The following is a 26,485-nucleotide window of genomic DNA, read 5'->3' as shown; positions in this document are numbered from 1 at the left end:
AGACAGGCCATGAAACAACTAGCTAGATGCTGAGGAGACAGGCCATGAAACAACTAGCTAGATGCTAAGGAGACAGGCCATGAAACAACTAGCTAGATGCTGAGGAGACAGGCCATGAAACAACTAGCTAGATGCTGAGGAGCCAGGCCATGAAACAACTAGCTAGATGCTAAGGAGACAGGCCATGAAACAACTAGCTAGATGCTAAGAAAACAGGCCATGAAACAACTAGCTAGATGCTGAGGAGCCAGTTGAGACAGGCCATGAAACAACTAGCTAGATGCTAAGGAGACAGTTGAGATTAGGAGTGCGTCCCAATATTATCTCCTTTCACCCAAAGTGTGCATTCGTTCACTACTTTCCACATCTGAAAGCATTGGATTGGTGAAGGCATGGTCTAGTGGGAGTTTGTACCATATTTACTTTTTTAAATTAATCTTTATTTAACCAGGCAAGTCAGTTAACAACAAATTCTTATTTATAATGACGACCTACCCCGGCCAAACCCAGACGACGCTGGGCCAATTGTGCGCCACCCTATGGGACTCCCAATCACGGCCGGTTGTGATACAGCCTGGATTCGAACCAGGGTGTCTGTAGTGACACCTCTAGCACTGAGATGCAGTGCCTTAGATCGCTGCGCCACTAGTCATTTCAAAATAACCATACATTGAACAATAACAATAAGCATAGAGGACATGTCCCTCATCTTATAGCAGGCAGCAATGTAGTGCGCTGCCAACCCACAGCTCTCTGCGTCCTCCCCCAACAGGACGGGTAGTCTATCCTCATCAGAGAGGTCTTTGAAACCTTGAATAAGGGTTTAACATTTGGGGAAATTACACTGTAATTGTTTTACATTTTATCAGGAAATGCAGCTCAGGTTCTGCTGTTGTGCAGTGGTTGCACAGCCTTTCCTCCACAGGGAGCCATGTTTTCCTGTGTCTATCCTTCTCAATGGCAAGGCTGTGCTCACTGAGCCTGTACTTTGTTTAGGTTTTTCTAAGGTTTTGTTCAGTAACCATGGTCAAATAGTTTTCCACGGTGTACTGTCAATTTAGGGCCAGATAGCACTGCATTTTGCTTGGATGTTCTGGTCCTGAGGCTTCAGTGTGTTAGTAGAACAGGTTTGTGAACTCAGCCCCAGGACCAGCTGGATGAGGGTCCTGAGGCTTCAGTGTGTTAGTAGAACAGGTTTGTGAACTCAGCCCCAGGACCAGCTGGATGAGGGTCCTGAGGCTTCAGTGTGTTAGTAGAACAGGTTTGTGAACTCAGCCCCAGGACTAGCTGGATGAGGGGACTCTTTTCTTTGCTCAGCTCTTGGTATTGCAGGGCTTGGTAATGATATGAGAGGGAGTCACTGTATTTTAGATGTTTCCAAAACTTCATTGCTCTTTTTTGAGTTTTTATTATTAGTGGATATTGGCCTAATTCTGCCCTGCATGCATTGTTTGTAGTATTCCTCTGGACATGTAGGATAATCTTATAGAGCTCTGCATGCAGGGTTTCAATGGGGTGTTTTTCCCATTGGGTGAAATCTTGTTTTACTAGGTATTAATAGGTATTTCAATTTGAATTTGTTTTTTAATGGTGTATATTGCCCTGCGTGCTTTCTTGCTTTTTGGTTCTGAGTGTACGTTTATAGAGTTTAAATCTCACAGTAATGAAGGCGTAATTCACCATTATTTGGGTCTCTGTGCTTTTGGTTGGATAGTGTTCTAGTTTTTTTCCTTATAATTTTACAATCTGCATCAAACCAGTTGTCATCTGTGGTCTTTTTATTTTTATCAATTTCAGTTGTGCTTCTTTTGCCATTTGCCTGAATATATTGTTGATGTTTTTACTGCTAGATGGATGCCTTCTTTACTGTGAGTGAATGTGACATCCAGAAAGTTATCTAAGTGTTTGGATATTTTGGTTACAGGTTGCTTTCTGGTATTCTTCTGTGCTGTTTTGGGCCCATCTGTGTGAATTTCAGATGTACAGCTTACTGGGCTGTGAATGTGTGGTTGTGTCCATGTCTGTTCTATTGAGGAACAATGGAATTTGGCTGTGATCAGACAGAGGTGTTAGTGGCTTCATGGTGAATGAGCTGAGAGAGAAAGGGTCAATGTCTTTAATCATATAGTCTACTGTGCTGTGGTCAAGAGGTGAGCAATAGGTGAATCTCCCCAAAGAGTCCCCCCGTAACCTACCATTGACAAAGTACAGACCCAGGCTTCTACAGAGGTGCAACAGATCCCTTCTGTTGTTGTTGATGGTGCTGTCACTGTTGTTTCTATGGGGCAGATTAAGGCAGTTAGAAACAGTATGGCCTGTAATAAAGCTGTCCCCTCATGTGGTCGTTAGATCAGGTAGTGCTCCTGCGCATTTGTGTCCCCACAGATGAGCACATTTCCCTGGGCCTGGAAATAGCACATCTTCCTCAAGGGTGGGGAATATCTCCTCTGTGTAATATGGGTGATTCTGAGGGTGGGGAATATCTCCTCTGTGTAATATGGGTGATTCTGAGGGTGGGGAATATTTTTTCATTCACCTTTATTTAACCAGGTATTTATATATTATATATATATATATATAACCCTTTATTTAACCAGGTATTTATATATTATATACATAACCCTTTATTTAACCAGGTAGGCCAGTTGAGAACAAGTTCTCATTAACAACTGCAACCTGGCCAAGAAAAAGCAAAGCAGTGGGACAAAAACAACAGAGTTACACATAAACAAACGTACAGTCAATAACACAATAGAAAAATCTATATACAGTGTGTGCAAATGTAGTAAGGTTAGGGAAATAAGGCAATAAATAGGCCATAGTGGCGAAATAATTACAATTTAGCAATTAAACACTGAAGTGAGATGTGCAGAAGATGATGTGCAAATAGAGATACTGGGGTGCAAAAGAGCAAAAAAATAAATAATATGGGGATGAGGTAGTTGGGTGGGCTATTTACAGATGGGCTGTGTACAGGTGCAGTGATCGGTAAGCTGCTCTGACAGCTGATGTTTAAAGTTAGTGAGGGAGATATGACTCCAGCTTCAGTGATTTTTTTTTTTTTGCAATTCATTCCATATGTTGTGCAGAGGAACACATTTTTCTGTCAGTACAACAAATGTTTTCATTTTTAACCGAATGTGATATTTACCAATTTTGAGGGGATCAATTCGATTTTGTAGTTTGGATTTGTACCAAATGATCAATCCTCCAGAGTCTCTGCCTCTATTGGCAGAGATGTGTTTCTGTGATGGCACAATTACCTCTCTGTAGCCTGTGGGACAGTGAGTGACAGCGTCAGCCTTACACCATGTCTCCTGCAGAATGATGACGTCAACATCTTTCAGATGTTTGTTGAACTCCGGTGTTAAACACTTCAGTCCAAAGGTTGATGAGTTTAGGCCCTGAATGTTCCACATGCTAACTGATAGTGATTTCATGTTGGAAAAAGGAAGAATAGCAGTCAGAAATACAGTAACTACTAACTAATAAGTTGTTAAGAGTTGGTGTCCACATCACCAACAAACTAATATGGTCCAAGTACACCAAGACAGTCGTGAAGCGGGCACGACAAAACCTATTCCCCCTCAGGAGACAAAAGATTTGGCATGGGTCCTCAGATCCTCAAAAGGTTCTACAGCTGCACCATCGAGAGCATCCTGACTGGTTGCATCACTGCCTGGTACGGCAACTGCTCAGCCTCCGACCGCAAGGCACTACAGAGGGTAGTGCATACGGCCCAGCACATCACCGGAGCCAAGCTTCCTGCCATCCAGGACCTCTATACCAGGTGGTGTCAGAGGAAGGCCCTAAAAATTGTCAAAGACTCCAGCCATCCTAGTCATGGGTGAATTTCCCATTTGAGTCAATGAGGATGGCCACCTTAGTGGGTTTTACTAGAGTAGTGGGTTCACGGTCTGGGGCTGGGGTACACACAGCCTGTGTACATGGAGGGGTGTGTGGGAGCTTCTCTCTGTACTAGGTGTCCCCTAGTACAGTGGGTAAAGGTGGGTCAGTGGGGTTGTTAGGGGTGGTGAGGGGCTGCAGCTTCTCTCTAGGAGTCTACAGTCTGCTCTCTGTGCTGCGGCACCTACTTGATGACAGACAACTCCTTTATCATCTCCTCTTTACCTGCACCAGCTCTCTCCTCCTGATGGCCTTTACCTCCTCAAGAGCTGTGGTAAGGCTCTCTCCTCATGGTGGCCTTTACCTCCTCAAGAGCTGTGGTAAGGCTCTCTCCTCATGGTGGCCTTTACCTCCTCAAGAGCTGTGGTAAGGCTCTCTCCTCATGGTGGCCTTTACCTCCTCCAGAGCTGTGGTAAGGCTCTCTCCTCATGGTGGCCTTTACCTCCTCAAGAGCTGTGGTAAGGCTCTCAGCTCCTGGACAGAGTTCTTCAGCTGGGTCCTGTACTGGTTGATCTGGTCCTGTAGAAGCTCTGTGTCTGGGCTGCTGGTGGTGTAGCTGGGGGGCTGCTCCTTCAGCTCAGTAACCCATACCTCTAACAGAGCCAGCCTGTCTCTCAGCACTTTGGAGGTGGTGTAGCTGGGGGGCTGCTCCTTCAGCTCAGTAACCCATACCTCTAACAGAGCCAGCCTGTCTCTCAGCAGTCTGGAGGTGGTGTAGCTGGGGGGCTGCTCCTTCAGCTCAGTAACCCATACCTCTAACAGAGCCAGCCTGTCTCTCAGCAGGCTGATGGTAGTGTGGTCTTGGCTCTGGTGGTTGTAGGCAGGCAGGGGGAGGATAGTCCTGCTGTTGGTTGGGGTGCCTGAGGTGAGGGGAGAGGTCGGGGTGCTGTCCTTGTCCTTTTTGGTTTCCTCCATCTATCCCGGGGGGGGGGGGTCCTGCACAACAGATCTGAGTGCAGCCCCACTGCCCTGGACCATGACAGTGCCGTTCTGGTACATGTTTCCCGTCAGAAACCTGTTTTCCTGGTCCTTTTCGCTGTCCTCAAACATGTGAATTTGCCTTCCCTTGCAGAGGCCTTTCTTTGTTGTATAGCTGAAATGCCTGGATACAGCCGTATGCCAGGCAGTAATGTTGTCTGTGTAAAATAACAAGTTGTAACAGTCCTGTTTTGTGAGCAGTCGGCAAACAAAGTTTCTGGGTTCTCCCTCTGACTTCTGTGTTTAAAATGGATTCTTCCCTTCTCTGATTTGATTTCTGCTGGAAATTAAAGAAAAGGTGTTTCTGCTGCTAGCAACAGTGGCCATGTTGCTATGGTTACCAGCAGTAAACAGTTGGAGCTAGATGCTAAGCTAGCTGACCGATTTGAATTCGGCTAGCTAGCATGATGAAGATTGACAGAGAGTGAGTTAAAAGACCAATATTTTCCTTCTGTGTTGATCTTCGGTTGTACAATTTGATTAACAATATATTTTTTGTGAATTTAATCTTGTTAACCAGAAAGTTATAACATGTAAGGAGCTGTTCTTCTGCATGACTTCTGTCTCTCTCTCTCAATTCAATTCAAGGGGCTTTAATGGCATGAGAAACATGTGTTAACATTGCCAAAGCAAGTGAGGTAGATAATATAAAAAAGTGAAATAAACCATAAAAATGAACAGTAAACATTACACTCACAGAAGTTTCAAAACAATAAAGACATTACAAATGTCATGTGTTGTAACGATGTACAAATGGTTAAAGTACGAAAGGAAAAATAAGCATTAATATGGGTTGTATTTACAATGGTGTTTGTTCTTCACTGGTTGCCCTTTTCTTGTGGCAACAGGTCACATATCTTGCTGCAGTGATGGCACACTGTGGAATTTCACCCAGTAGATATGGGAGTTTATCAAAATCGGGTTTGTTTTTGAATTCTTTGTGGGTCTGTATAATCTGAGGGAAATATGTGTCTATAATATGGTCATACATTTGGCAGGAGGTTAGGAAGTGCAGCTCAGTTTACATTTACATTACATTTTAGTCATTTAGCAGACGTTCTTATCCAGAGCGACTTACAGTAGTGAATGCATACATTTCATTTAAAAAAATTCCCGTACTGGTCCCCCGTGGGAATCGAACCCACAACCCTGGCATTGCAAACACCATGCTCTACCAACTGAGCCACAAGGGACCGTTTCCACCTCATTTTGTGGGCAGTGTGCACATAGCCTGTCTTCTCTTGAGAGACAGGTCTGCCTACGGCGGCCTTTCTCAATAGCAAGGCTATGCTCACTGAGTCTGTACATAGTCAAAGCTTTCCTTAAGTTTGGGTCAGTCACAGTGGTCAGGTATTCTGCCTCTGTGTACTCTCTGTTTAGGGCCAAATAGCATTATAGCCTGCACAGTTTTTTTGTTAATTCTTTCCAATGTGTCAAGTAATTATCTTTTGGTTTTCTCATGATTTGGTTGGGTCTAATTGTGTTGCTGTCCTGGGGCTCTGCGGGGTCTGTTTGTGTTTGTGAACAGAGTCCCAGGACGAGCTTGCTTAGGGGACTCTTCTCCAGGTTCATCTCTCTGTAGGTGATGGCTTTGTTATGGAAGGTTTGGGAATCGCTTCCTTTTAAGTGGTTGTAGAATTTAACAGCTCTTTTCTGGATTTTGATAATTAGCGATATTGGCCTAATTCTGCTCTGCATCCATTATTTGGTGTTTTACATTGTACGCAGAGGATATTTTTGCAGAATTCTGCATGCAGTCTCAATTTGGTGTTTGTCCCATTTTGTGAATTCTTGGTTGGTGAGCGGATCCCAGACCTCACAACCATGAAGGGCAATGGGTTCATAACTGATTCAAGTATTTTTAGCCAGATCCTAATTGGTATGTTGAATTTTATGTTCCTTTTGATGGCATAGAATGCCCTTCTTGCCTTGTCTCTCAGATCATTCACATCTTTGTGGAAGTTACTTGTGGTGCTGATGTTTAGGCCAAGGTATGTATAGTTTTTTGTGTGCTCTAGGGAAATGATGTCTAGGTGGAATTTGTATTTGTGGTCCTGGCGACTGGACCTTTTTTGGAACACCATTATTTTACTGTCAGGGCCCAGGTCTGGCAGAATCTGTGCAGAATATCTAGGTGCTGTTGTAGGCCCTCCTTGGTTGGTGACAGAAGCACCAGATCATCAGCAAACAGTAGACATTTGACTTCAGATTCTAGTGGGGTAAGGCCGGGTGCTCTATCTCCCTCTCTGGCTCGCTCTGTCTCTCTGTCTGTCTCCTGTCTCTCTGTCTGTCTCCTGTCTCTCTGTCTGTCTCCTGGCTCTCTGTCTGTCTCCTGGCTCTCTCTCTCTCTGTCTCTCTCTGTCTCTCTCTCGCTGGCTCTCTCTGTCTGTCTCCTGGCTCTCTCTCTCTGTCTCTGTCTGTCTCCTGTCTCTCTGTCTGTCTCCTGTCTCTCTGTCTGTCTCCTGTCTCTCTGTCTGTCTGTCTGTCTCTCTGTCTGTCTCTCTGTCTGTCTCCTGGCTCTCTGTCTGTCTCCTGGCTCTCTCTCTCTGTCTCTCTCTGTCTCTCTCTCTCTCTGGCTCTCTCTGTCTCTCTCTGTCTGTCTCCTGGCTCTCTCTCTCTGTCTGTCTCTCTGGCTGTCTCTGTCTGTCTCTCTGGCTCTCTCTGTCTGTCTCTCGCTCTCTGTCAAATTCAAAATTCAAGCTGCTTTATTGGCATGAAAAACATTGCATCAATATTGCCATAACAACAATGTATACTATATACATTGTAATAAAATAATAAAGAATAACAAATAATAATATAAAATGGTAGTTAATAATAAACAATGGTAACAGTCAATAGTAGAAATATAAAAAGCTAAACATGGAAAATGAAACTGTCATCCTCACCATTACATAAGTACTAAAACTACCATCATCATTACTACTACCACCTCCATCACTAAACTGCTCTCATTACCATCAACACTACTACCCGTACCACAACTATTTGGAATAATAATCACAAATCAAATTTTATTGGTCACATACACATGGTTAGCAGATGTTAATGTGAGTGTAGCGAAATGCTTGTGCTTCTAGTTCCGACCATGCAGTAATATCTAACAAGTAATCTAACAATTTCACAACTACCTTATACACACAAGTGTAAAGGAATGAATAAGAATATGTACATATAAATATGGATGAGCGATGGCCGAACGGCATAGGCAAGATGCAGTAGATGGTATAGAGTACAGTATATACATATGAGATGAGTAACGTAGGGCATGTAAATATAAAGTGGCAATGTTTAACCTTTCTGGCGCAGGCATTCCGCTAGCGACCCACCTCGACAACATCCGGTGAAATGCAGAGCGCGAAATTCAATTACAGAAATAGAAATATTTAACATTCATGAAAATACAAATGTCATACATCAAAATAAAGCCTAACTTCTTGTTAATCCAGCCTCTGTGTCAGATTTTTAAAAGGCTTTATGGTGAAAGCAAACCATGCGATTATCTGAGGACAGCGCCCCGCATACAATAGCATGAAAAAGATTTTTCAACCAGGCAGGTGCGCCACGAAAGTCAGAAATAGCGATAAAATAAATGCCTTAACTTTGAAGATCTTCTTCTGTTGGCACTCCAAAAGGTCCCAGCTACATCACAAATGGTCATTTTATTCGATAAAGTCCTTTATATCCCCAAAAAGTCATTCAATAATCCACCGGTTTCCCTCCTTCAAAACGCATACAAAATGAATCCCAAACGTTACCAATAAACTTCTCCATTATTATTTTTTGGATGGTTTGTCCTCAGGTTTTCGCCTGCCATATCAGTTCTGTTATACTCAGACATTATTTTAACCGTTTTAGAAACTTTAGAGTGTTTTCTATCCAAATCTACCAATTATATGCATATCCTAGCTTCTGGGCCTGAGTAACAGGCAGTTTACTTTGGGCACACTATTCATCCAGACGTCAAAATACTGCCCCCTAGCCCAAAGAGGTTTAAAAGTGGCTAGTGATACATTTATCACTAGAGGTCGACCGATTAATCGGAATGGCCGATTAATTAGGGCCGATTTCAAGTTTTCATAACAATCGGTAATCGGTATTTTTGGCCACCGATTCGCCGATTTAATTTTTTTAATATATATATATATATATTTCTTTTTTTTACAACTTTATTTAACTAGGCAAGTCAGATTAAGAACACATTCTTACTTACAATGACGGCCTAGAAACGGGGGTTAACTGTCTTGTTGCACTACACAAGGATTAACAGGCTGACTACTTGTTACGCGAGGGCAGCAAGAAGCAAGGGTAAGTTGCTAGCTAGCATTAGACTTATAAAAAAACTATCAATCTTAACATAATCACTAGTTAACTACACATGTTTGATGATATTACTAGTTTATCTAACGTGTCCTGCGTTGCATATAATCGATGCAGTGCCTGTTCATTTTCATTGAATCACAGCCTACTTCGACAAACGGGTGTTGATTTAACAAGCGCATTTGTGAAAAAAGTACTGTCGTTGCACCAATGTACCTAACCATAAACATTAATGCCTAACAGGAATATTTAGACTTAGCCACCCGTTAGATAAAATACGTAATGGTTCCGTATGTCACTGAAAGAAAAAAACTTTTGTTTTCGAGATGATAGTTTCCGGATTCGACCATATTAATGACCTAAGGGTCGTATTTCTGTGTGTTTATTATATTATAATTTAGTCTATGATTTGATAGAGCAGTCTGACTGAGCGGTGGTAGGCAGCAGCAGGCTCGTAAGCATTCATTCAAACAGCCCTTCGCTGTGCTTCAAGCATTGCGCTGTTTATGACTTCAACCTGGGTGGGTATAATTTATGGAACGTTCCAACAGGAATCTATTCCAAAAACTTTGTAAATAACAAGGTTTCCAAAAAACAACGCATACAAATTTGTTTAGCGGCAGAATAAGATACCGGGTAGGGAGGATGCGGCTAGGGATACAGTCTGGGCCGGCAGCCTTGCGAGGGTTAACACGTTTAAATGTTTTACTCACTTTGGCTGCGGTGAAGTAGAGCCCGCACTCATCACGTTTATTCCGAAAAATGTCTCTCCTCACATGTCTGTTTGCCTATGGACAAACATTAAGAATAAGCTACGTGGTGAGTTGATGCCTATTCGGCAGCTAGTTAGTTAGGTTTGTACGCGTTGCTACTTTGTATGCGTTGTTGGTTGGCAACCTTTTACTTTACGTTTTTTGGAACAGATTCCTTTTGGAACGTTCCACAAATTATACCCACCCCTTCAAGCCTGTCAACTCCCAAGATTAGGCTGGTGTAACCGATGTGAAATGGCTAGCTAGTTAGCCGGGTGCGCGCTAATAGCGTTTCAAACGTCACTCGCTCTGAGACTTGGAGTAGTTGTTTCCCTTCCTCTGCATGGGTAACGCTGCTTCGAGGGTGGCTATTGTCGATGTGTTCCTGGTTTGAGCCCAGGTAGGAGCGAGGAGAGGGACGGAAGCTATACTGTTACACTGGCAATACTAAAGTGCCTATAAGAACATCCAATAGTCAAAGGTATATGAAATACAAATCGTATAGAGAGAAATAGTCCTATAATTCCTATAATAACTACAACCTAAAACTTCTTACCTGGGAATATTGAAGACTCATGTTAAAAGGAACCACCAGCTTTCATATGTTCCCATGTTCTGAGCAAGGCACTTAAACATTAGCTTTCTTACATGGCACATATTGCACTTTTACTTTCTTCTCCAACACTTTGTTTTGCATTATTTAAACCAAATTGAACATGTTTCATTATTTATTTGAGGCTAAACTGATTTTATTGACGTATTATATTAAGTTAAAATAAGTGTTCATTCAGTATTGTTGTAATTGTCATTATTACAAAAATGTGAAAATAATCGGCCGATTAATCGGGAGCGGGTTTTTGGGTCCTCCAATAATCGGTATCGGTACCGGCGTTGAAAAAGCATAATCGGTCGACCTCTATTCATTACATCCAATTTTTAATTATTAGTGGCTAGAGATTTGAGTCAGTATGTTGGCAGCAGCTACTCAATGTTAGTGATGGCTGCTTAACAGTCTGATGGCCTTGAGATAGAAGCTGTTTTTCAGTCTCTTGGTCCCAGCTTTGATGCACCTGTACTGACCTCGCCTTCTGGATAATAGCGGGGTGAACAGGCAGTAGCTCGGGTGGTTGTTGTCCTTGATGATCTTTTTGGCCTTCCTGTGACATCGGGTGGTGTAGGTGTCCTGGAGGGCAGGTAGTTTGCCCCCAGTGATGCGTTGTGCAGACCTCACGACCCTCTGGAGAGCCTTACGGTTGTTGGCGGAGCAGTTGCCGTACCAGGCGGTGATACAGCCCGACAGGATGCTCTCGATTGTGCATCTGTAAAAGTTTGAGTGTTTTTGGTGACAGGCCAAATTTCTTCAGCCCCTCTTTACCGTGCTGTCTGTGTGGGTGGACCATTTCAGTTTGTCTGTGATGTGTACACCGAGGAACTTAAAACGTTCCACCTTCTCCACTACTGTCCCGTTGATGTGTATAGGGGGTGCACCCTCTGCTGTTTCCCGAAGTCCTTGATCATCTCCTTTGTTTTGTTGACGTTGAGTGTGAGGTTATTTTCTGACACCACACTCCGAGGGCCCTCACCTCCTCCCTGTAGGCCGTATGGTCGTTGTTGGTAATCAAGCCTACCACCTGTAGTGTCGTCTGCAAACTTGATGATTGAGTTGGAGGCGTGCATGGCAACGCAGTCATGGGTGAACAGGGAGTACAGGAGAGGGCTGAGAACGCATCCTTGTGGGGCCCCAGTGTTGAGGATCAGCGAGGTGGAGATGTTGTTTCCTAGCCTTACCACCTGGGGGCGTCCCGTCAAAATCCAGGACCCAGTTGCACAGGGCGGGGTCGAGACCCAGGGTCTTAATGACGAGTTTGGAGGGTACTATGGTGTTAAATGCTGAGCTGTAGTCGATGAATAACATTCTTACATTGGTATTCTTCTTGTCCAGGTGGGTTAGGGCAGTGTGATTGCGTCGCCTGTGGACCTATTTGGGGCGGTAAGCAAATTGGAGTGGGTCTAGGGTGTCAGGTAGGGTGGAGGTGATATGGTCCTTGACTAGTCTCTCAAAGCACTTCATGATGATGGAAGTGAGTGCTACGGGGCGATAGTCATTTAGCTCAGTTAGCTTTCTTGCGAACAGGAACAATGATGGCCCTCTTGAAGCTTGTGGGAACAGCAGACTGGGATAGGGATTGATTGAACATGTCCGTTAACACACCAGCCAGCTGGTCTGCGCATGCTTCGAGGATGCGGCTAGGGATGCCGTCTGGGCCGGCAGCCTTGCGAGGGTTAACACGTTTAAATGTTTTACTCACTTTGGCTGCGGTGAAGGAGAGCCCGCAGGTTTTGGTAGCGGGCCGTGCCGGTGGCACTGTATTGTCCTCAAAGCGAGCAATGAAGTTGTTTAGTTTGTCTGGGAGCAAGACATCGTCGTCCGCGACGGGGCTGGTTTTCTGTTTTGTAGTCCGTGATTGACTGTAGACCCTGCCACATACCTCTCGTGTCTAAGCCGTTGAATTGCGACTACTTTGTCTCTATACTGATGTTTAGCTTGTTTGATTGCCTTGTGGAGGGAATAGCTACACTGTTTGTATTCGGTCATGTTTCCGGTCGCCTTGCCCTGATTAAAAGCAGTGGTTTGCGCTTTCAGTTTTGCGCGAATGCTGCCATCAATCCACGGTTTCTGGTTGGGGAAGGTTTTAATAGTTGCCATGGGTACAACATCACCGATGCACTTGCTAATAAACTCGCTCACCGAATCAGCGTATACATCAATGTTGTTGTTCGACGCTATCCGGAACATATCCCAGTCCACGTGATCGAAGCAATCTTGAAGCGTGGAATCAGATTGGTCGGATCAGCGTTGAACAGACCTGAGCACGGGCGTTTCCTGTTTTAGTTTCTGTCTATAGGCTGGGAGCAACAAAATGGAGTCGTGGTCAGATTTGCCGAAAGGAGGACGAGGGAGGGCTTTGTATGCGTTGCGGAACTTAGAGAAACAATGATCCAGAATTTTGCCAGCCCGGGTCGCACATTGGATATGCTGATTAAAATTTAGGGAGCCTTGGTTTTGAGATTAGCCTTGTTAAAATCCCCAGCTACAATAAATGCAGCCTCAGGATATGTGGTTTCCAGTTTACATGGAGTCCAATGAAGTTCTTTCAGGGCTGTCAAGGTGTCTGCTTGAGGGGGAGGGGGGGATATACACGACTGTGATTATAATCGAATAGAATTCTCTTGGAAGATAATGCGGTCGGCATTTGATTGTAAGGAATTCTAGGTCAGGTGAACAAAAGGACTTGAGTTCCTGTATGCTGTTATGATCACACCACTACTCGTTAATCATAAGGCATACACCACCGCTCTTCTTCTTACCAGAGAGATGTTTGCTTTTGTCGGCGCGATGCGTGAAGAAACCAGGTGGCTGTACCAGACTTCCGGCGCCGACAGAGATGGCTGCCTCGCTTCGCGTTCTTAGGAAACTATGCAGTATTTTCTTTTTTTATGTATTATTTCTTACACTGTTGCCCCAGGAAATATTTTGTCTTATTACATATCGCTGGGAGGAACTATGGGATATAAGAGAAATGTCATCTTACCTACTTTATGACCAGGAATACGACTTTCCCGAAGCGGATCCTCTGTTTGGTCCACCACCCAGGACAATGGACCGGATCCCAGAAGGCGACTCAAAACAACGGCAGTGCAGACGGAGCGGTCTTCTGGTCAGGCTCCATAGACGGGCATATCGTCCACCGCTCCCAAGTATACTACTCGCCAATGTCCGGTCTCTTGACAACAAGGTAGACGAAATCCGAGCAAGGGTTGCCTTCCAGAGAAACATCAGAGATTGTCACATTCTCTGTTTCACGGAAACATGGCTCACTCGGCATACGTTATCAGAGTCGGTACAGCCACCTGGTTTCTTCACAACAACAATAATAGTAATAACAATAATACTAATAATAACTAAGTTACCGTTTACTATGCACATTATTATTATTTATTCAGTGTTCAGTTATTATTCAGTGTCCCTCAGGCTGTGGCAGGCAAATACTTATTTGGCTGCAAGAGGAGCCATTGCTCATTCGCCCATGAGTATTTTTAGTTTTTCCTCTAATAATGAATCTCTTGGTGAGGAATATTTCTCAGAGTAAAGGAGAAAGTGTATCTCTGTTTCTACCTCCCCTGTTGTGCAGTGACCACATACACGCTCCTCTTTGGGTAGCCATGTCATTTTATGTCTGCCGGTTTCTATTGCCAATTGGTGGTCACTCAGCCTGTACTTGGTAAGGATCTGTCTCTGCTTCGTATCTCTGACAAAGTAGAGATAATCAGCCAATTCATATTCTCTGTTTAGGGTCAGATAGCAATTTAGTCGGCTTTGGGATTTTGTTTCGTCTTTCCAATGTTGTAAATATCAGTCCTTTAATCGGTTCGTGATTTTGTTTATTTGAATTCTTTCTTTTGAAGAAGTGCTGGTGTCGGCTTGGTTGGTTAGGTCCAACACCAGCTGACCTAGAGGGCTCGTTTCTGGGCTCAGCTCTTGGGTTTGAAGTGCTTGAATTTAGATGTAGACAACATTTTTATGATATTTTTCTGCATTTTCATTACCACTGGAAAGCGGCCCAATTCTGCCCTACATGCATTAGTTGGTGTATTTCTTTGGACTTCTTTAGAATTTTCCGACAGAATTCTGCATGTAGGGCTTCAATTGGATGTGCGTCCCACATTTTATTGTCTAGTTTATTGAGTGGCCCCCAAACCTCACTTCCTTTGAGGTAGGATTACACTCTCAAATATTTTGATCCAAATTCTAAATGTTTTGTTGATTTTGAATAATTTCATACAATGCTCTGCGGGCTTTTTCTTTCAGTGCATTCACTGGGCTCCAGAGTGGCGTAATGGTCTAAGGCACTGCATCTCAGTGCTAGAGGCGTCGAATCCAGGCTGTATCACAACCGGCCGTGATTGGGAGTCCCATAGGGTGGTGCACAATTGGCACAGCGTCGTCCGGGTTTGGCCGGTGTAGGCCGTCATTGTAAATAAGAATTTGTTCTTAACTGACTTGCCTGGTTAAATAAAGGTTACATATATTTTTTTTAATTCACTGCCATATTAATGTTTCCCCATGCACATATGGTCTGACTAAGGAATGAGTCATTTTTTGTGTGTTTGATAATGGTGTTGTTCAGGGTGAATTTATATTTGTGTTTCTGACGTTTTCTGGAAAAATTATTTTCTGCCATGGCCCAGTTATGGCAATATTGCTGAATGTTAAGGTTCTGTTGAAGACCTTTGGCTTGTGATAGAAGAACCAAATCTTCAGCATATAGCAGGTATTTTACCTCTCTACCTCATAGTTGAGTCCTGGGGCTGGAAATTGGTCCAACATGTCTGCTAATTCATTGATATAAATGTTAAAAAGGTTTGGACTCAAACTGCAGCCTTGTCTCACACCTTGACGTTGTGAAAATAATTCTGTTCTTTAGTTTTTGATTTTTATTGCTCACTTGTTTTCTGTGTACATACATTTTCTTAAGTCCTACAGCTTACCACCAAGCCCACTTTGGAGAATTTTGAAGAATAGCTCTTTGCGTCAAATAGAATCGAATCATTTTTTAAAGTCAATAAAGCAAGCAAAGATTTTGCCCTCTTTTTTTAGTGGACGTGTTTATTAATTAGTGTGTGTAAGGTGTATATATGGTCAGTAGTGCGACGGTTGGGGAGAAAGCCAAATTGACATTTACTTATTACATTTCTTTCTTGAAGAAAGGTTTGATGTCTTGAATTCAAAATGCTTCAGAAAACCTTTCCCAAGTGGCTGTTGGGGTCTGATTTGTCTCCACTTTTGTGGATAGGGGAAATGTCTGGTTGCAGACATCAGGAAAGCAGCCCGAAGTTAGTACCATGTTGAACAATTTAAGCACAGCATTTTGCCACTCAGGTGTGCTGTTTTTCAGCATTTCATTTCTGACGTTATCTAGACCACAAGCCTTCTTTGGTTTTATAGATTTGAGCTTTTCATTTAGTTCCAGTTGGGTTATTAGGTAATCTAATGGATTTTGGTTTTTAATGACTGATTCAAGGATGTTCAATTTTTCTTGAATTTCTAATTGGTTATGTTGTAAGTCTTTTTGTGGGATGTTTTTGTACAGATTATCAAAATAAGTTTTCCAAATGTCTTGTGTTTCAGTGTATGTTTCTACTGTTTCAGAGTTTCACAGTATTCATAGCGTAGCTTTGGGTTGGTTTGCTGCTTATGTTTTTCATTTGACATTTGTCTTAGAAAACACCTAATTGTTTACATTCGTTATCAAACCATTTTTCAGAAACATTTTTAATTTTTTTACTGATGTTGCATTTCTTTGGTTTTTGTCAAATTGGCTTTTGATGCTGCTTTTTGGAATATGCAATAGATGTTTTGTGTAGCCAAATTGACACCTTCATTGTTTTGGTATTGTGAGTTATTGAAGAACTGTATAGAGTTCATCATTTCATTTGAGTTCAATGTTTCAATGAAGCTCTCTGCACTGTTTGGAGCCCATCTGTACGATTTGGTTCATGTAGAGTTTATTGGGTTGTTTTTTGAATGAGTATTGCTGGTTAATTTCTTCAGAAACACAATCTGTCTGTGATCTGACAGTGAATGCACTAATGGAGGAGGGGTCAATGTCAGTGATGGCATAATCGACTACACTTGTCCCAAGAGCTGAGCAGTAAGTAAACCGACCTAAAGAGTCCCCTCTGACTCTACCATTAAGCATGTACAGGCCTAAGGCTCGACAGAGATTCACTAACTCCTTCCTGTTTTTGTTCAGTATTTGGTCAGGACTGTTTCTATTATTTATAATAGGGCTACTGTACAAGGAGCGGTGTCCAAATATGTGGTGGTTACCTCCATCAGTGTAGTCAGGCTCAGAACCTGTTCTTGCATTGAAATCAACACAAAGAAGCACTTTACCCTCTGCCTGAAATTGAATGATTTCTGTGTGGAGATTGTCGTCAAACTGATCATCGTAATATGATGAATCTGAAGGAGGAGCATAAGCTGCACATATGTATACATCATTGTCACAATAGATTTTTGTTAAGTTTTAGTCCAGTCCTGCTTATGCCAAATGATGATTCCACCTGAATCCCGGCCCCGTTTAACATGTTTATGTTTGATTGATGGTAGTAAACTTTCCTTAGAGCCTGAGGGACACTGATTATCAATGTCTCCAACAGTGTTGTAAAAATGTGCAAATAGTTGAAGTATGAAAAGGAAAATAAACAGAGGTTGTATTTACAATGTGCTCCACTGGTTGCCTTTTTCTCATGGCAACTGGACACATCTTGCTGCTGTGATGGCACACTGTGGTATTTCATCTAACAGATATGATTGTTGATCAATATTTGACTTGTTTTCAAATTCTTCGTGGGTTTGTGCTATTTGTGGGAAATACAGTGCATTCGGAAAGTATTCAGACCCCTTCCCCTTTTCCACATTTTGCTACAACCTTATCTAAAATTGATTAAATCATTTGTTCCCCTCATCAATCTCCACACACTACCCCATAATGACAAAGTGAAAACAGGTTTTTAGAAATGTTTGCAAATGTATATGTGTATATAAAATAAAAATGACCTTATTTACATTAGTATTCAGACTCTTTGCTAATAGAGTCGAAATTGAGCTCAGCCTATAGGGAGGAGGTCAAAGACCTGGCAGTGTGGTGCCAGGACAACAACCTCTCCCTCAATGTGAGCAAGATAAAGGAGCTGATCATGGACTATAGGAAAAGGAGTGCTGAACACGCCCCCATTAACATTGATGGGGCTGTAATGAAGCGGGTCAAGAGCTTCAAGTTCCTTGGAGTCCACATCACCAACAAACCATCAAACTATCCAAACACACCAAAACAGTTGTGAAGAGGACACGACAACACCTTTTCCCCCTCAGGAGACTGAAAAGATTTGGCATGGGTCCCCAGATCCTCAAAATGTTCTACAGCTGCACCATCAAAAGCATCCGGACTAGTTGCATCACCGCCTGGTATGGCTACTGCTCGGCATTTAACCGTAAGGCGCTACAGAGGGTAGTGCGTGCAGCCCAGTACATTGCTGGGGCCAAGCTTCCTGACATCCAGGATCTATATACTAAGTGGTGTCAGAGGAAGGGACAAAAATTGTCAGACTCCAGCCACCCAAGTCATAGATTATTCTCTCTGCTACCACACGGCAAGCGGTACCGGAGCACCAAGTCTAGGACCAAAGGGCTCCTTAACAGCTTCTACCCCCAAGCCATATGACTGCTGAACAATTAATCAAATGGCCACCTGGACTATTTACATTGACCCCCCCCTTGTTTTTACACTGCTGCTACTCGCTGTTGATTATCTATGCATAGTCACTTTACAAATTACTTGTACCCCCGCACATTGACTCTGTACAGGTACCCCCGTATATAGCCTTGTTATTGTTACTTTACATTAAAAACTTTATTACATTTTTTTTTTATACACTGCTCAAAAAAATAAAGGGAACACTTAAACAACACATCCTAGATCTGAATGAAAGAAATAATCTTATTAAATACTTTTTTCTTTACATAGTTGAATGTGCTGACAACAAAATCACACACAAATAATCAATGGAAATCAAATTCATCAACCCATGGAGGTCTGGATTTGGAGTCACACTCAAAATTAAAGTGGAAAACCACATTATAGGCTGATCCAACTTTGATGTAATGTCCTTAAAACAAGTCAAAATGGCGAGCACATGGAGGGCTGTGCGGCCCCCCAAAGAAATGCCACCCCACACCATGACTGACCCACCGCCAAACCAGTCATGCTGGAGGATGTTGCAGGCAGCAGAACGTTCTCCACGGCATCTCCAGACTCTGTCACGTCTGTCACGTGCTCAGTGTGAACCTGCTTTCATCTGTGAAGAGCACAGGGCGCCAGTGGCGAATTTGCCAATCTTGGTGTTCTCTGGCAAATGCCAAACGTCCTGCACGGTGTTGGGCTGTAAGCACAACCCCCACCTGTGGACGTCGGGCCCTCATACCACCCTCATGGAGTATGTTTCTGACCGTTTGAGCAGACACATGCACATTTGTGGCCTGCTGGAGGTCATTTTGCAGGTCTCTGGCAGTGCTCCTCCTGCTCCTCCTTGCACAAAGGCGGAGGTAGCGGTCCTGCTGCTGGGTTGTTGCCCTCCTACGGCCTCCTGCACGTCTCCTGATGTACTGGCCTGTCTCCATGCTCTGGACACTGCGCTGACAGACGCAAACCTTCTTGCCACAGCTCGCATTGATGTGCCATCCTGGATGAGCTGCACTACCTGAGCCACTTGTGTGGGTTGTAGACTCTGTCTCATGCTACAACTAGAGTGAAAGCACCGCCAGCATTCAAGTGACCAAAACATCAGCCAGGAAGCATAGGAACTGAGAAGTGGTCTGTGGTCTCCACCTGCAGAACCACTCCTTTATTGGGGGTGTCTTGCTTATTGCCTATCATTTCCACCTGTTGTCTATTCCATTTGCACAACAGCATGTGAAATTTATTGTCAATCAGTGTTGCTTCTTAAGTGGACAGTTTGATTTCACAGAAGTGTGATTGACTTGGAGTTACATTGTGTTGTTTAAGTGTTCCCTTTATTTTTTTGGGCAGTATAGTTTCTTAACCAACAATGCAGTTCTAGAAATAGAGTTAAGGGCTTGTAAGTAAGCATTTCACAGTAAGGTTTACACCTGTTGTATTCGGCACATGTGACAAATAAGATTTGATTTGACCTCAGACTGGGGCGAAGGTTCATCTTCCAACAGGACAACAACCCTAAGCACACAGTCAAGACAACACAGGAGTGGCTTCGGGACAAGCCTGAATGTCCTTGAGTGGCCCCCAGCCAGAGCCCGGACTTGAACATCTCCGGAGGGACCTGAAAATAGCTGTGCAGCAACGTTCCCCATCCAACCTCACAGAGCTTGAGAGGATCTGCAGAGAAGATTGGGAGAAACTCCCCAAATACAGGTGTGCCAAGCTTGTAGCATCATACCCAAGAAGACTCAAGGCTGTAATCACTGCCAAAGGTGCTTCAACAAAGTACTGAGAAAAGGGTCTGAATACTTATGTAAATATATATATATTTTTTTCAATTGCTAAAATTTTAAAAAAATACTGTTTTTGCTGTGTCATTATGGGGTATTGTGTGTAGATTGAGGGGAAAAAACAAACAATTTAATACGTTTTAGGATAAGGCTGTAATGTAACAATGTGGGAAAAGTTAAGGGGTCTGAATACTTTTCGAATGCACTGTAAGTGTCTAATGTGGTCATATAATTGGCAGGAGGTTTTCAGATTCACATTGAGTGTTTAATAGTCACATGTACATGGTTGCAGGTGTGATTGCAGGGTGCAGTGAAAATCTTAGGTTTCGAGCTCCAACATGAGGTGAAATAAAATAATGAAAATGGTAATAAAAACAATATAAATAGATATAGCACTATATACATCATAACACCTGTAGTAGTGATGAATAAATACACTATATACATCATAACACCTGTAGTAGTGATGAATAAATACCCTATATACATCATAACACCTGTAGTAGTGATGGATAAATACCCTATATACATCATAACTAGTAGTGATGAATAAATACACTATATACATCATAACTAGTAGTGATGGATAAATACACTATATACATCATAACACCTGTAGTAGTGATGGATAAATACACTATATACATCATAACACCTGTAGTAGTGATGGATAAATACACTATATACATCATAACACCTGTAGTAGTGATGAGTAAATACCCTATATACATAACACCTGTAGTAGTGATGGATAAATACACTATATACATCATAACACCTGTAGTAGTGATGAATAAATACCCTATATACATCATAACACCTGTAGTAGTGATGAGTAAATACACTATATGCATCATAACAACTGTAGTAGTGATGAATAAATACACTATATACATCATAACAACTGTAGTAGTGATGAATAAATACACTATATACATCATAACACCTGTAGTAGTGATGAATAAATACACTATATACATCATAACACCTGTAGTAGTGATGAGTAAATACACTATATGCATCATAACTACTGTAGTAGTGATGAATAAATACACTATATACATCATAACACCTGTAGTAGTGATGAATAAATACACTATATACATCATAACACCTGTAGTAGTGATGAATAAATACACTATATACATCATAACTAGTAGTGATGAGTAAATACACTATATACATCATAACACCTGTAGTAGTGATGAATAAATACACTTTATACATCATAACTAGTAGTGATGAATAAATACCCTATATACATCATAACACCTGTAGTAGTGATGAATAAATACACTATATACATAACACCTGTAGTAGTGATGAATAAATACACTTTATACATCATAACTAGTAGTGATGGATAAATACACTATATACATCATAACACCTGTAGTAGTGATGGATAAATACACTATATACATCATAACAACTGTAGTAGTGATGAGTAAATACACTATATACATCATAACACCTGTAGTAGTGATGAATAAATACACTATATACATCATAACACCTGTAGTAGTGATGAATAAATACACTATATACATCATAACAACTGTAACACTATATACAATTGAAGTCGGAAGTTTACATACACCTTAGCCAAATACATTTCAACTCAGTTTTTCACAATTCCTGACATTTAATCCTATTAAAAATTCCCTGTTTTAGGTCAGTTAGGATCACCACTTTATTTTATGAATGTGAAATGTCAGAATAATAGTAGAGGGAATGATTTATTTCAGCTTTTATTTCTTTCATCACATTCCCAGTGGGTCAGAAGTTTACATTCACTCAATTAGTATTTGGTAGCATTGCCTTTAAATTGTTTAACTTCGGGTAGCCTTCCACAAGCTTCCTACAATAAGTTGGGGGAATTTTGGCCCATTCCTCCTGACAGAGCTGGTGTAACTGAGTCAGGTTTGTAGGCCTCCTTGCTCGCACACACTTTTTCAGTTCTGCCCACAAATGTTCTATAGGATTGAGGTCAGGGCTTTGTGATGGCCACTCCAATACCTTGACTTTGTTGTCCTTAAGCCATTTTGTCACAACTTTGGAAGTATGCTTGGGGTCATTGTCCATTTGCGACAAAGCTTTAACTTCCTGACTGATGTCTTGAGTTGTTGCTTCAATATATCCACATAATTTTCCTGCCTCATGATGCCATCTATTTTGTAAGGTACACAAGTCCCTCCTGTAGCAAAGCACCCCCACAACATGATGCTGCCACCCCCGTGCTTCACGGTTAGGATGGTGTTCTTCGGCTTGCAAACCTCCCCTTTTTCCTCAACATAACGATGGTCATTATGGCCGAACAGTTCTATTTTTGTTTCATCAGACCAGAGGACATTTCTCCAAAAAGTACGATCTTTGTCCCCATGTGCAGTTGCAAACCGTAGTCTGGCTTTTTTATGTCGGTTTTGGAGCAGTGGCTTCTTCCTTGCTGAGCGGCCTTTCAGGCTATGTCGATATAGGACTCGTTTTACTGTGGATATAGATACTTTTGTACCCATTTCCTCCAGCATCTTCACAAGGTCCTTTGCTGTTGTTCTGGGATTCATTTTCTCTTTTCGCACCAAAGTACGTTCATCTCTAGGAGACAGAACACGTCTCCTTCCTGAGCGGTATGACGGCTGCGTGGTCCCATGGTGTTTATACTTGCGTACTATTGTTTGTACAGTTGAACGTGGTACCTTCAGGCGTTTGGAAATTGCTCCCAAGGATGAACCAGACTCGTGGAGGTCTACAATTTCTTTTCTGAGGTCTTGACTGATTTCTTTTGATTTTCCCATGTCAAGCAAAGATGCACTGAGTTTGAAGGTAGGCCTTGAAATGCATCCACAGGTACACCTCCAATTGACTCAAATGATGTCAATTAGCCTATCAGAAGCTTCTAAAGCCATGACATCATTTTCTGACATTTTCCAATCTGTTTAAAGGCACAGTCAACTTAGTGTATGTAAACTCTAAATATTGACCATGGGGGAGCAGCAGGAGAAATAATGATCATGGGGGAGCAGCAGGAGAAATAATGACCATGGGGGAGCAGCAGGAGAAATAATGATCATGGGGGAGCAGCAGGAGAAATAATGACCATGGGGGGAGCAGCAGGAGAAATAATGACCATTGGGGGGAGCAGCAGGAGAAATAATGACCATGGGGCGAGCAGCCGGAGAAATAATGACCATGGGGGGAGCAGCAGGAGAAATAATGACCATGGGGAGAGCAGCAGGAGAAATAATGACCATGGGGGGAGCAGCAAGAGAAATAATGACCATTGGGGGGAGCAGCAGGAGAAATAATGACCATGGGGGGAGCAGCAGGAGAAATACTGACCATGGGGAGAGCAGCAGGAGAAATAATGACCATGGGGGGAGCAGCAGGAGAAATAATGACCATTGGGGGGAGCAGCAGGAGAAATAATGACCATGGGGAGAGCAGCAGGAGAAATAATGACCATGGGGGGAGCAGCAGGAGAAATAATGACCATGGGGGGAGCAGCAGGAGAAATAATGACCATGGGGGAGCAGCGGGAGAAATAATGATCATGGGGGAGCAGCGGGAGAAATAATGACCATGGGGGAGCAGCAGGAGAAATAATGATCATGGGGGAGCAGCAGGAGAAATAATGACCATGGGGGGAGCAGCAGGAGAAATAATGACCATGGGGGAGCAGCAGGAGAAATAATGACCATGGGGGAGCAGCAGGAGAAATAATGACCATGGGGGAGCAGCAGGAGAAATAATGACCATGGGGGGAGCAGCAGCGTTGGGTGAAATAAAACAAAAAAGTAATAATATACATATTAACAGCAACATTGATGAATGTCGTTGGGGGGGGCAGAGTAAAGTCTGTTGGGGTGGGGGGAGAGTAAAGTCTGTTGGGGTGGGGGCTGTTGGGGTGGGGGAGAGTAAAGTCTGTTGGGGTGGGCGGAGAGTAAAGTCTGTTGGGGTGGGGGCTGTTGGGGTGGGGCAGAGTAAAGTCTGTTGAGGTGGGGGGAGAGTAAAGTCTGTTGGGGTGGGGGGAGAGTAAAGTCTGTTGGGGTGGGGGCAGAGTAAAGTCTGTTGGGGTGGGGGCTGTTGGGGTGGGGGAGAGTAAAGTCTGTTGGGGTGGGGGAGAGTAAAGTCTGTTGGGGTGGGGGGAGAGTAAAGTCTGTTGGGGTGGGGGCTGTTGGGGTGGGGGAGAGTAAAGTCTGTTGGGGTGGGGGGAGAGTAAAGTCTGTTGGGGTGGGGGCTGTTGGGGTGGGGGAGAGTAAAGTCTGTTGGGGTGGGAGGAGAGTAAAGTCTGTTGGGGTGGGGGCTGTTGGGGTGGGGGAGAGTAAAGTCTGTTGGGGTGGGGAGAGAGTAAAGTCTGTTGGGGTGGGGGCTGTTGGGGTGGGGGAGAGTAAAGTCTGTTGGGGTGGGGGCTGTTGGGGTGGGGCAGAGTAAAGTCTGTTGGGGTGGGGCAGAGTAAAGTCTGTTGGGGTGGGGGGAGAGTAAAGTATTTTGGGGTGGGAGGCAGAGTAAAGTCTGTTGGGGTGGGGGGAGAGTAAAGTCTGTTGGGGTGGGGGCAGAGTAAAGTCTGTTGGGGTGGGGGGAGAGTAAAGTCTGTTGGGGTGGGGTCTGTTGGGGTGGGGGAGAGTAAAGTCTGTTGGGGTGGGGGGAGAGTAAAGTCTGTTGGGGTGGGGGGAGAGTAAAGTCTGTTGGGGTGGGGGCAGAGTAAAGTCTGTTGGGGTGGGGGCAGAGTAAAGTCTGTTGGGGTGGGGGCTGTTGGGGTGGGGGGAGAGTAAAGTCTGTTGGGGTGGGGGCAGAGTAAAGTCTGTTGGGGTGGGGGGAGAGTAAAGTCTGTAGGGGTGGGGGCAGAGTAAAGTATGTTGGGGGGCAGAGTAAAGTCTGTTGGGGGGGCAGAGTAAAGTCTGTTGGGGGGGCAGAGTAAAGTCTGTTGGGGTGGGGGGAGAGTAAAGTCTGTTGGGGGGGCAGAGTAAAGTCTGTTGGGGGGGCAGAGTAAAGTCTGTTGGGTGGGGGCAGAGTAAAGTCTGTTGGGGTGGGGGGAGAGTAAAGTCTGTTGGGGTGGGGGGAGAGTAAAGTCTGTTGGGGTGGGGGCAGAGTAAAGTCTGTTGGGGTGGGGGGAGAGTAAAGTCTGTTGGGGTGGGGGGAGAGTAAAGTCTGGGGTGGGGGAGAGTAAAGTCTGTTGGGGTGGGGGGAGAGTAAAGTCTGGGGTGGGGGCAGAGTAAAGTCTGTTGGGGTGGGGGGAGAGTAAAGTCTGGGGTGGGGGCAGAGTAAAGTCTGTTGGGGGGGATGTCCATAGGGAGAGGGGGGGGGCGGCAGGAGAAATAATGTCCATGGGGGAGTAGCAGGTAAGCTAAGTAAGAGTTGGGGGTGTGTGGGGGGGGGGGGGGCAATTTTGTTTTCTGTATATTTTACCCTTTTGTTTAGTAGACCATCAACACCACAGGCCTTTTTTGGGTTGGAGGGTTTGTATTTTGTGCTGTAGTAGTTCGACCGTGATCTTGCAGAGTTACCTCACCTCAAGAATCACATTTGGCGAAAGGCTCGGCACACGCATACTCAGGCTGACTGGCTCTCGTTCAGGCAAATTAGAAATAAGTGTACTCAGGCTATCCAGAAGGACAAAGTTAGTTACTTTAAGGAGCAGTTCTGTCTATGTGGGTCTAACCCCAAGAAGTTCTGGAAAACAGTTAAAGACCTGGAGAATAAACCCTCCTCCTCACAGCTGCCCATGTCCCTAGAAGTTGATGATGTGGTTGTTATTGACAAGGAACACATGGCTGAGCTCTTTAATCACCACTAAATTAAGTCAGGATTCATATTTGACTCAGCCATGCCTCCTTGCCCATCCAACATTTCCTCATCTCCCACCCCTTCTAATGCGACTAGCCCCGATGCTTCTCCCTCTTTTTCCTGTGCCCCGTTACAGAGTCACTGAGTTCGAGGTGCTGAAGGAGCTCCTTAAACTTGACCCCCAAAAAACATCTGGGTCAGATGGTTTAGACCCTGTCTCTCCTTTCTGGGGAGGTTCCCATTGCTTGGAAGGCAGCCCCTCCCTGGATTTTGTGTTAAATGCTCTACAACAAAGCTTCCTTAATGTCCAACAAGTTTTCTCTGCCCTTAACCTTGTTCTGAACACCTCCAAAACAAAGGTCATGTGGTTTGGTAAGAACAATGCCTGTCTCCCCACAGGTGTGATTATTACCACTGAGGGTTTAGAGCTTGAGGTAGTCACCTCATACAAGTACTTGGGAGTATGGCTAGACAGTACACTGTCCTTCTCTCAGCACATATCAAAGCTGGAGGCTAAAGTTAAATCTAGACTTGGTTTCCTCTATCGTAATCGCTCCTCTTTCACCCCAGCTGCCAACTAACCCTGATTCAGATAACCATTTTACCCATGCTAGATTACAGAGACATAATTTAAATCAAATCAAAGTTTATTGCA

At 43.6% G+C, this 26,485-nt stretch overlaps 2 protein-coding genes across 3 annotated transcripts in view; one reads left to right on the top strand and one right to left on the bottom strand.

Annotated features, from left to right (window-relative positions):
* LOC115155374 (speckle-type POZ protein-like A) overlaps window positions 1-26,485 on the top strand; it is a 96,863-nt gene that overhangs the window by 5,350 nt on the left and 65,028 nt on the right. The gene's annotated exons all lie outside the window — the stretch shown is intronic.
* Window positions 23,856-25,334, bottom strand: LOC115156255 (extensin-2-like). The gene has a single exon (XM_029703714.1). It carries the CDS (start codon window positions 25,332-25,334, stop codon window positions 23,856-23,858), a length of 1,479 nt encoding a protein of 492 aa, XP_029559574.1.

The sequence above is a fragment of the Salmo trutta genome, chromosome 20 (genome assembly GCF_901001165.1).
Source record: "Salmo trutta chromosome 20, fSalTru1.1, whole genome shotgun sequence".
Lineage (NCBI taxonomy): Eukaryota > Metazoa > Chordata > Actinopteri > Salmoniformes > Salmonidae > Salmo > Salmo trutta.
This window is presented reverse-complemented; position numbering and strand designations above follow the sequence as displayed.

Excerpts from the sequence above, each read along its gene's own strand:
- LOC115156255 (XM_029703714.1), bottom strand. The coding sequence starts at position 25,334 with ATGGACATCCCCCCCAACAGACTTTACTCTGCCCCCACCCCAGACTTT.